At 32.2% G+C, this 11974-nt stretch overlaps 2 protein-coding genes across 3 annotated transcripts; one reads left to right on the forward strand and one right to left on the reverse strand.

Annotated features, from left to right (window-relative positions):
• Nucleotides 2450–4428, forward strand: LOC105164859 (premnaspirodiene oxygenase-like). Its single transcript, XM_011083662.2, has 2 exons — nt 2450–3459; nt 3544–4428. Exons 1-2 carry the CDS (start codon nt 2536–2538, stop codon nt 4159–4161), a joined length of 1542 nt encoding a protein of 513 aa, XP_011081964.1. The 5' UTR covers nt 2450–2535; the 3' UTR covers nt 4162–4428.
• Nucleotides 6526–8742, reverse strand: LOC105164860 (alcohol dehydrogenase-like 1). 2 transcript variants are annotated; one of them, XM_011083664.2, is made up of 7 exons: nt 8630–8742; nt 8276–8421; nt 8142–8179; nt 7641–8043; nt 7221–7457; nt 6959–7117; nt 6526–6848 (listed from the first exon to the last, which is right to left on the reverse strand). In XM_011083664.2, the coding sequence occupies exons 1-7, from the start codon at nt 8670–8672 to the stop codon at nt 6738–6740; spliced, it is 1137 nt and encodes a 378-aa protein (XP_011081966.1). In that variant the 5' UTR covers nt 8673–8742; the 3' UTR covers nt 6526–6737. The 2 variants fall into 2 exon arrangements, with proteins under 2 accessions (XP_011081966.1, XP_011081967.1); XM_011083665.2 differs by having other exon boundaries at nt 8276–8434; nt 8630–8734.

Genomic DNA, 11974 nt, shown 5'->3' on the forward strand with positions numbered 1-11974 from the left:
CTTGTTGGAAATAAAACTAGACAAAAATAAAAATATTTGGAGTGAATAAAGCCTGTAGCAACTATATTTCGATCTGTGAAGAATTTGTAAAAGTAAAACCGAGTTTCTGTCAAAAACTGTGCAGAAAAAGGCGAAGGAAAATTGGAGATATAAGTATTTATATTTTATTTTTATTTTCTGAAAGTGGGAATATTAAAAACATATATTTTAGATATTATTAGGAGCTGGATCAAATTGAAAAAACGCACAAATTAAGACTATTAACGATCTACATATAAGGTAAGTAAACAATTGACGTCACTTATATGTGTTTATTTTATCTTGATATTATCTTTGTTAAAAGTCTATTATTATATTTGCTAATTAAATTATGAAGAGGCTATACTTGATGGATGGTTGAGTTGAATGATTATGTTGGAAGTAAGGTAAGTAACAATTAACATCATCATATATATGTACTCCATTTTCCTTTTATGTAAACATATAATGGTGTGGCTAATACTTGGGAAGAAGGTATATTTGATGGATAGTTTCAGTTGAATGGTTGTTTGGTCAAAGTAACATGGTATGATTGATTAGATTTTGTACTTTGAATGCTGATGTTGTGGAAGTATGATGTGAAGTGTATTTTTCATGCTCCAAGAGTGTATGGCGCTGCTCACTTAAATGATGATATGGAGACATGAGAGAGTGATGAAAACTTATTATAATGGTTGTGTGAATACCTCTTTGATTATCAAAACTAGCTTGTGTGGCAAATTTAGGTCGTACGACACTCAAAGGGGATGCACTTAAACTTAATATGGTGAAAAGTGAGGATGAGTTGGTGGAGAAAGACCCTATATCACCATCTTGTAAGTATACTAGTAAGGGAAGGGTTGATTGATTGTACTGTTGTGAGATGTTTGCATTGTTAATCAAATGAGATATAATGGTGACATGTGTTATTTGTTGCTCATTGTTGCCTTGTTGAACTGAAGATAAAATTACATGTATAGTTGGAATTGGTTGTTTACTTATTGAGTTACAGGCTCACTTCTCTGCGATATTTTTTTTGGTGTAGACCTTGGATTGTGTTTACTCTAGAGGAATAGGTCCACATTATTCATTCTAAGTCTAGTTGGGCCAGTATGCAGTATTTTACTCACAAGTCCATAAATTAGAAGTCTTAAATTGATAATGTTAATGATATACTAGAAGAGAGGATGGCTTCTGAGCAAGTTATAATAATTCTGTCTGTTATATGTGACTCAAATGTGTAGAAAGAGGTGACACTCCTACTAATTGTATCGATGGAGTATGTGATATAATCGACTATCAACTAGCTAATATTATCTAAGAAAATAATCTTAATTATTCATAGAAATTAACTGGGCACGCATGACAAATCTTTTTTGCCATGAATACCATATTTTGAGTATTTATTGATAAATCCCTTTTGAGCTAAAACAACTTATATTTTTTGAGTCCAATTATAGTTTGGGAATTTATTTCTTTGGTCTTTATTCAGTTTGGTAGTTCAACTGCACAACTTTGCACAAAATTAGTCTCAATGCATAAGAATTCCCAAATTTTATAACTGAAAAACAACAATAGACCTGTTTTTATATACAAATTTGGATGAGGTTGGAAAGAATATTCAATCACTACTTCCCTTCTAGAACCTAGAAATAAAAAATTACAAGTATGTGATTACATGCAGCAACCTCAGTTGCAAGCTATTTTCCAAGGTGTTCTGCTTCCAGAATGATGCTATCCAAATGCAGTCAAAGTTTGAAAAGATTTTAAAAGAGGAAATGGAAACATCAGTTGCTCCACTACCCATATGCATACATCAATTATCATTCAAGTTTGTGGAATTTTACACTGAGTTGGAAACTTCTACTTTGAATCAAAATATTATTGTGTTGTGCTCACCAACTATTGGTTTAAACTAACGTCTCTACTCATAGACTTTTTTTAGAAAATTATTTCTTTTTTCTTTTTTTTACTTAAATAAATAGATATAATAAAATTTTAAATTAAACGCATGAATCGATCGACTGCGTCTGATTATAGTTTTAGAAAGCCAAATAAATGATAACCTATTATAAAAATAAATTTACAACCTATATATTTATAAAACTCAAATTCACTATCCATACTCAAATTAAATTGGCCGAATCAAATGAGTTACAAAGTAAGTGTGATATATTTACTACGTGATTGATTATTTTTTTTAATTATATATCAATTACATAACACGTATATCACACTTTTCGTATAAATAGTTTAGATTTGAAGTCAATTTAAATTAAAATTTCTTAGTATTATCCAACATGGAGATCTTTGAACAAGGAAAGTGATAACTGCAGATGGTCAAAAAGACTGCAGGGTTTTGAATTGTACGAAACTAAAAGGACAAAGTTAGTAGGCCGGCCACTCTTAAGAGTTCAAGAGTTGAGCTTCTACATTTTTACTTTTCTATCAAAACCATTATATATATACAAGCTATCAGCAAGAAACCTCAAATATATCAGATTCATCATCAAGAAAATGGAACTCCAATTCCCCTTCAACTTCACTAATTTCCTCCTCCTTCTATCCTTCATCTTCTTCTTGCACAAGGGATGGAAGAAATTCAGCACCAGAAGCCGAAAATTGCCTCCAGGTCCATGGAAATTACCTGTAATTGGCCATCTTCATCACATAGGAACACTTCCACATCGTTCTTTCCAAGAGTTGGCCAAGAAATATGGACCCCTTATGCATTTCAAGCTTGGAGAAGTTACGGCAGTCGTCGTCTCATCGCCTACGCTATCCAAAGAAGTACTTAAAGTGCATGATCCCACGTTTGCGGACAGGCCGGAGAATATAGCAGGGGAAATCCTGTGGTACAATTCCTCCAACATCTCCTTTAGCCAATACGGTGATTATTGGAGACAAATGCGGAAAATCTGCATTCTTGAACTTCTAAGCGCCAAGAATGTCAAATCGTTTGGCTCGATCAGGAACGATGAGGTGTCGCATCTTGTTGATTCCATAGGGGCGTCTTCGGGGGCTCCGGTTGATCTGACTGAAAAGATCTTCATGTTGACAAGTTCAATAACATGCAGAGCAGCATTTGGCAAAGTGTGCAGAGATAAGGACCAGCTGATAGAAATGTTCAAGGAAGGGATAACATTAGTGAGTGGATTTGATGTGTCTGATCTTTATCCCTCATCGAAAATTCTGAGGGCCATAAGCTGCAACAGGCGCAAATTGCTCAGGATGAGACGGAAGCTTGATCTGATTCTTGATGACATTATAGGGGAGCACAGACGTAACTTGGCCAAGATAGCTGCCGACAAAGATAATTTGGAGAGAAGGGGCAATGGAGAGTTTGGCAATGAAGACTTAGTCGATGTCCTGCTAAGAGTTCAGCAAAGCGGAGAACTTGAATTCCCCATCACTGATGACAACATCAAAGCTGTTATTTATGTAAGTATAGAAAATGGAGCACTGTGTATCTGTAACTCTGTCTCGTATCGTTGTGTGTAAGAAAATTGGATGTTTTTGTGGCAGGACATATTTGCAGCCGGAACTGAAACATCATCAACGACAGTAGACTGGATCATGGCAGAGCTCATAAGAAACCCCCACGTGATGGGCAAAGTACAGAACGAAATCAGGCAAACATTCAAAGGAAACAAAACGATTGAGGACGCCGATGTTCAGAACCTGAAGTACCTAAAGTTAGTAATCAAGGAAGGGCTAAGACTACACGCTCCAATCCCATTAATCCCAAGAGTTTCTCGAGAGGACACTGAAATCGCAGGCTATCTCATCCCTGCAAGAGCAAAAGTCCTGGTGAACGCCTGGGGAATGGGAAGAGACCCCGAGATTTGGTCTAATCCCGAAAGCTTCGAGCCAGAAAGATTCGACAACAATTCAACAGATTTCACAGGGAATCACTTTGAATATATACCATTTGGTGCTGGAAGAAGAATGTGCCCTGGAATGACGTTTGGTTTAGCAAGCGTTGAGCTGCCTCTGGCCCATCTTCTTTACAATTTTGACTGGAAATTGCCCGACGGGATGAGCCCCAACGATCTGGACATGGTTGAGCGCCCAGCGATTACAGCAGCCAGAAGACAGAACCTGGAATTGGTAGCCACCCGATATCATGGACTATCTAAATAGACAGGGGATGTCAATAAAGATGTTGGTGAAGATTAGCTAGCTCTACGACTCTTTCCTAGGAACTATTATTATTGCATGTGGAGTACTATTCTAGTACTTTGTATCGGTCGGATTAGACAAATGTTTCACTTTCTTGTACATTTTGTTTGAACTTGATAGTCCTTATGTGTATTTTGATCTTGTTGGTTACGAGGTTGTAGCCAGATTGCGTTGTGGTTTAGATTGTCTCTGTTTTCTTCTTCATTAACTCAGTGCTTCAACTCCTAATGACAGACAGTATAACTCGTGGAAATGGGGATTACATGTTATTTTGCACCTTGGACTTTCTTTACATGTGGGTACTTGAGGTTGACTTTTGCTCAAGTCTTGGATTTCTTAGATGATAGATATAATTAATCATATAATAAGTATACTAAAATCTATCTCTAAATTAATTATTTTTCTTAAAATACTTAATTTATTTAATATGACCATCAATGGAAGGCTAAACTTATCCAATTGCCACGGAAAAAAGAGAAAATTATAATTTTAGTCCTGTAAATTAAGTATTATAATGTTATTCTTGCATAAATCTAATTTCATAATTTTATCCTGTATTTTAAAAATTTTGCATATTAAGGATGAAAATGATCGAAACAGTGCACAATTAAACTGGTCATTTTAGCTAATAAGGCTATATGTGTCCTCAATATACAAAATTTTTTAAAATTACCCAAATAAATTTCGAACCTCAGGATTAAAATTATAAATTTTTTCCCCTAAAATCCCATGTCAAAATCTATATTCATAGACAAATATGACAATCCTGACAAGAGAACGGTGCATGTTTTATTACAATGTAGATTACCAATATTGTTAAATTTATTTCTGGAATTACAAAGCACATTACCAATCACTTTCAACAGTCGTTCACATCATGATCAGAATTGTCATAATTTCTACCCTAATACATACTCCATTTGCACTAATTATTAACAAGAATATTTAACAACAGCTTGATTTTTTCCTCCATGCATCTTCAACTTTGACAATTCCCAAGTCTACCTTATTACTTTTCTCTGATAATTATAATCTGCTTTTGGCGGCTTGAATTTATATATCTTTGTTCTTTAGTACATGTATAAGTTCGTAATTTATTTTATAATTTTTTTTTATTTTTATATATCACACGTATTTTATAATTAATTTAATTCAATCATATTTGATTTGAACAAGAAAGTATATATGAAAACACTCCGGCCCTCAGCAGAACAAATAGTAGAAGCCCGAAAAGTTGTGCAATAAACTTATGTGGCCTCATGAATTTATTATATATATATATATATATATCATTTTTATTCTTCATAAATGCATTAAATTAATTGTTATTAATGATTAGTATTCTAATTTATATATCATTTTTATTCTTCATAAATGCATTAAATTAATTGTTATTAATGATTAGTATTCTAATTTATATATATATATATATATATAAAATCAATAATTGCTAATTGTCTGAAAAAGAAAAAGGTGTGCGCATGACAAAGGCAGACTGTCTTGTTGCTGCAATTAGTAATTAATTAAGCACAAAAAGTTTTCATGATTGGGATAATAAGACAATGGATGAATTTGTTTTTCGTTTGTAGTGGTTGATTCAAACTCTCAACTTTAATTTCTTGCACTCCGTCAACACCATTTGGTATATACAATTCGGAAATTGGTTGTGGACGCTTTTCTTCTGGGACTGCAAAAATTGGTTGGTGGATCTTTGCTGATCAAAAAATGGATGAGCAGTACCCGGGAGGACTTTTATGATTCTTTGTTGCTATAATATAGCACATTTAATCCAAATATTAAGGAAAAGATGCTAAATTTAATGAAAATTAGCACATGCTTGTGATTCTTTAATTTGGATTTTTTTTCTCGAATTTTAGTTGTTGATATAACATTTACTAAAGATTGGTAAATATAATTGATATAGAAATGTATAAAAAATGTACTACTAATATATATATATAGAAAAAAATGTAAGCAACCCCCTTATGATATCGCGAATGTGTAAATTACCTTTTTATGCAAAAATAAGTAGCGGTTTACCTCCCTATATTTTTTAAAATACAACAATTTACCCCCCCCCCCCATGATTTTTAAAATAAAGCAATTTACCTCCCTATCTAAAGAGGTAAATTGCTTCATTTTAAAATGTATAGGAGGATAAATTGCTATATTTTTTATAGGGGGTAATTTACTCATTTTCAATATCACAGGGGTAAATTGTTATTCACCCTATCACGTGTTTCGGTGTGTGTTCATGTGCATTGCTTTCATGTATATTTTTATAATTGTGTAGCAGATCAATGATCGTCATTAACCACAAAAAAAGAAAAAATCAAGCGTCTTTATTATAATTATTTTATTTTTTATTTTTTTGGGGGGCGGGGGATGATGTTACAAAGCTATCTTTATTTTAGATATGTCAATACACAATCTGATTCTGATTCTGACAGCTTCAAATGACACACCAAATATATGTAATAAAAGGAAAAAAAATATGGAAGAGGAGAAAGAAAGAGCAGTAATTTGCTGAATTTCCCTTAGAACTTGATAACAACCTTAACACAGTTGGGCTGCTTCATGTACTCCAAACCTTTGTTAATCTCAGCAAGTGAAACCTCATGAGTGATGAGCTGATCAAGATCAATTTCCTGCTCAATATTACAAATTACTTCTTCTCAGTTCATGTACAACAATCAAGATTACATGTCAAAAGAATTGAATGTATATAAACATTGATGATTTGGACATATATATATACCTTGTTTACACATTTCTCAATAATTTTAGGGAGATCAGATTGAGTTCTTACTCCACCATAGGTGGAACCCCTCAGAGTTCTACCACACAAGAGGGGGATGTAGTCGACCTCCACACTCTTCCCAGGTCCCACACCAAGAACCATTATTGTCCCAAGTCCCTGTAATTACACATTTACTCCATCTCATTATATATCATTTGATCTTCAATTAAAAAAAAAAAAAACACGAATATTAACGTGGTTAGTAGTTGATGAGTCATACCATCTTTGAGCCCTCGATGGCCTCGTTGACGAGGGCCGGCACGCCTGAGCACTCGAAACAGTAGTCTACTCCAAGCCCTCCAGTGGCTTCTTTGATCAACTCTGATACAGATTTGTCAGAGAGCTTAGGATTGATGAAGTCTGTGATTCCAAAGGCCTTTGCTTTCTCCTTCTTCAACTCGTTTATGTCTATCCCGATTATCTTCGAGGCCCCTTGCAATTGAGCTCCCTTTGCAGCCTGCGTTCATGTCACAAATTAGTGCACTTGCTACTGCAAGACTAATCATCCTCGCTCAGTCAATCCGTCACAATTAGCATACTTGGCATTTTCTGATGAGCCATCATTTGTACTAATTCCGAGGTATGTATATATATATATATATATGTATATAATCTCAAATATCTATACTGTTGTGCTTACCCCAAGTCCAACAGCACCAAGGCCAATTACCGCAACAGTTGAGCCCTTTTCGATATTGACTTCTCTCCAGCTTGATCCGAAACCAGTTGTGAAACCACAGCAAAGGAAACTAGCATGGGGAGGAGAGAGTCTGGGGTCTACTTTGACGGTGTAATTGGCGTCTATGACAGCATATTCAGACCAGGTGGAGCAGCTTACAAGGTGGTAGGTTCTCTCCCCTCCAACCGACAATCTTGATGTGCCGTCAGGCATTAGGCCATCGAAACCGAGCGGGTATTTATGGCATAAGTTTGTCCTCCCTGAACTGCAATTTAGGCATTCTCCACATTCTCCCAGATAGAGTGTCATAACTATATCTCCTACCTTGAGGTTTGTCACCTGCTCTCCAACGCTCTCCACCACACTGTATTTCCAAAACCCAATTAATCATACAAGTTTGAGCTCTAATTCTTCCAAGTCCCTTGAAACAAGTATTAAAAAATTCATGATAAAGACACTGACCCTACTCCTTCATGGCCAGGGATCCGAGGGAAAAAAGGCTGAAAAATTAAACAAGTGAGCAACAGAACAAAAAGCATGCATACATGATCTTATACATATATATATTACTGAAAAGATCAAAGGGTTCTACTGACAACAGGGAAGCCAGAATTGCAGCATGTCATATCAGTGTGGCACATACTGGCGCAGAGCATCTTGATCCTAACTTCACCAGATTTTGGAGGATCCACTTGAATCTCCTCCACTTGCAGTGGCTCCCATGATTTCCTTATCACAGCAGCTGCAAACATATACTATCATTTCATCATAATAAGCTAATCCAAGAATTATTAGTTTATTAAGTACTCCAACTGTACTCAACTTCTTCATATATCATCCTTAATTTTCCATAAATATATATACACACACATACTAATTAGACAAACATTAGTAACAGTTTCAAGAATAATGTAGACGATGGAATTAATGATGAATGAAAAGAGCAGTACCTTTGCATGTTATGACTGCTGGGGTGGTGTTGGTGTTGGTCATGCTATTCGTATTGCAGCTTGCTGCCTAACTATGCGAATAAGTTTTGCGGAGCAGAAACTCTGTGACTTCAAGTAATGTTTAAGAAGGACAATTATATAGGGAAATTACGTATAACACCTCTAAAGTTTTTATTTTTGTTTAACAAATACCGTTAATTAGTTAAAATTCATTAAATTTGTTTGTATAAACAAAATAAAATCAGAAAAAAGTCTATATTAACCCATGATTAACTATTTACTTATTTATTGCAGGTCAAATAAATTATCTATGGTCAAATTACCTTCATATGTCTTCACGCATTAATGCATGTGAGGAGGTATATTTTCATCGTTATAAGGGTAGTTTAGTTTGAAAAAACTATTTGACGTGCAACAACTCAGTAATCAGTCAATCGAGTATTCAACTTTTTGTTAGTATCAACAAATCTAGTGAATTTTGACTAACAGGGGGATTTATTTGTTAAACAGAAGCAAACCTTAAAGGTATTAAATGTAATTTCTCAAACCATAGGAAACTCTATATGTAATTACATCAAATCTCAGGAGAAGGGAGTGTAAAATGTCCCTTATATATATATAAAAAAATACAAACAACTCACTATAATATTGTAAACGATCAAATTATACCTTATAAAAAAAATAATAAAATACCTCCTTATGTCTCTTAAAATAAAAATTTCTTTTTATTAAAAGATATAGGAAGGTAAATCGGTATTTTTTTTTATAAGAAAATAATTTGCTTATTTACAATGTCACAGGAAATAAATTATATTAAATTTATTATACATATATATAAATAAATGGTTGTGGAACTCTTATATATATCTGTGTACTACATATAAAGCTCGAGCAGTGTGAGGAGATTAGAGTAATATATACGGGCCTTAAATGAAATAAAGGTCTCTGATTAATTAGTATTAAATATTTAGCATCGACATGCTTTGTCTGTATGCTCAAATGTGTACAGTATAGAGGAACTAGTTTATCTTTTCCCCACCAACTACTAATACTTTATTAGAGATACTATAGTTTAATGATATATTATAAATTTTATTTCTGTTCATGATAATAACTTTCATATGGTGGCAATAATTAATTAATTATATAACTATATATATATATAGCAGGCACGCGCACCGCGTGCATACTACAATAATAATCGACTAAAATTCATATTCACACCCGAATCTTGTTATTAATGTCATTTTGATCCTTGAGTAATTACAAATAACTCAATTAGTACCTAAATTTTGATATTAATATCACTTTGGTACATGAGTAATTACAATTAACTTAATTTTTCACCATTAATACCATTTTGATATCCAACTGATATTTTTATTCATTTTTTGTATTTATTTTTATATATAATAACCACTTTACCCTTAAACTAAATAAAAATAATAAATATACAAAAATAATTTATGCTATCAACTAGATCAAAGTTTCGCACTTTACATGGAAAGGAGGAGTACACCAATTCATAGTAATATCAACATCTGATCCATAACTTGGCAATTTGTCTTGTAGTTAACAATTTGGGATAATTACATTCCTCTTCTTTACTATTTGATATAATTACATATAGATGTTTTGTAGTTTAAAAACTTATATCTAACGCATCTGATTAGGTTTATTTCTATTTAACAAATAAGTCCATCAGTTAGTCAAAATTCATTGGATTTGTTGATATATTAACAAAAAAGTTTGTTTTCGTTTAACAAATAAGTCCATCAGTTAGTTAAAATTCATTAAATTTGTTGATATTAACAAAAAATTGAATGAAAATTGATACAGATCAAACATTTTTTTTCGGGTTACATTATCCTTATGACGATTGAAAATATACCTCTTCATATATATGCATTAGCATGTGAAAACATATGAGGGTGATTTGATCATAAAAAGATTATTTAACCTGCAATAAGTAAATAAGTCAATCAGATGTTAATATAATTTTTTTTTTATATTTTTTTGTTAATATTAACAAATTTAGTGAATTTTTTAACTAACGGAGGGACTTATTTGATAGACAAAAATAAATTTTATGGGTGCTAAATGTAATTTTTCAAATTATAAAAAATTTACGTGTAATTACATCAAATCTTGAAAAAAAAAGAGTGCAGTTATCCTTAATCATTTTTAAGTCGTCTGTCTTCAGACATTTCAAAGCAGAATAAGACCCTAAGATCGATTACCGTCCAACGTAAAAATAATTCAGCTCACATTAAGGGTGTTCAACAAAAGTTACAAAACCATTGAACTGCCTCGCTCATCAGTCCAACTAAAATCGCATTTCATTTAAAGGATAAGTTGATTTGACTTGAGCTAATTTTAAAAGAATCGTATTTTGAGAATATATTGAATTTAATTTTATATTCAGTAGATTGCATAGACTGCGTTCAGCTGCATTATTAGTATTATTGTTAACAATAACAACAACAATAATTCGTTAAATTTGTATAAAAAGTTTGATAATACAAAAATTAATATTAAAGATAATAATAAAAATTATGATATTAATTGATAATTTTAATTATATTATGTTATATTAAATAGATTGTATTATTATTTTTGTATAATTGAATAAATGTAAAAATTAACTTGGTAAAATCATCACAAGAGTATGCTTTAAAAATCACCTTAATTACTTTGTACTTTTAATATATATATATATATATATGCATTGTTGCGATTAATTTTTTATATTACTTAATTAAAAATGAGAACTTTCTGACTTCTGCACAATTTTATTCAGAAAAATAAATTTAACATACCCTTAAAGTTACTAATTCATATTATTCTTTAAAATAAAAATATAATTTGCAAAATTGTCAATCAATATTTTCTATATCTTTCCCCTAAGTTTTTTCCTATTATATATTTCCTATATTTTCCAACAATTTTTACAAATTTTATTCTCAATATCCGAAACTTTTCTAGTTATACATATAATCTAATTACAAGAATAGACTCCACTAGGATCAAAAATATTGCCATCCTTCCTACTAGAATAAAATCATAATTTTTTATTTTATTTTTTTTTAAATGAAAGTGATGAACTATTATTTTAATAAATTTAATTACAATTATCAATATCTAATAATTATAAATTAAATTACACATCATGGGCTTATATAATTTTCCATTTTATTGTATTTTCAGAATATGCAACAGGTTGGTGACTGATTATTGTCCCCCTTAAACTACTTTATTTATGGCTGAACGTGGGAACTCGAGCTCTTTTAAAAATGCAATTGGGCACGTTACAATATTCCTGTGTCCAAATAAACATGTACAGGA

The sequence above is a fragment of the Sesamum indicum genome, linkage group LG6, assembly GCF_000512975.1.
Source record: "Sesamum indicum cultivar Zhongzhi No. 13 linkage group LG6, S_indicum_v1.0, whole genome shotgun sequence".
NCBI lineage: Eukaryota > Viridiplantae > Streptophyta > Magnoliopsida > Lamiales > Pedaliaceae > Sesamum > Sesamum indicum.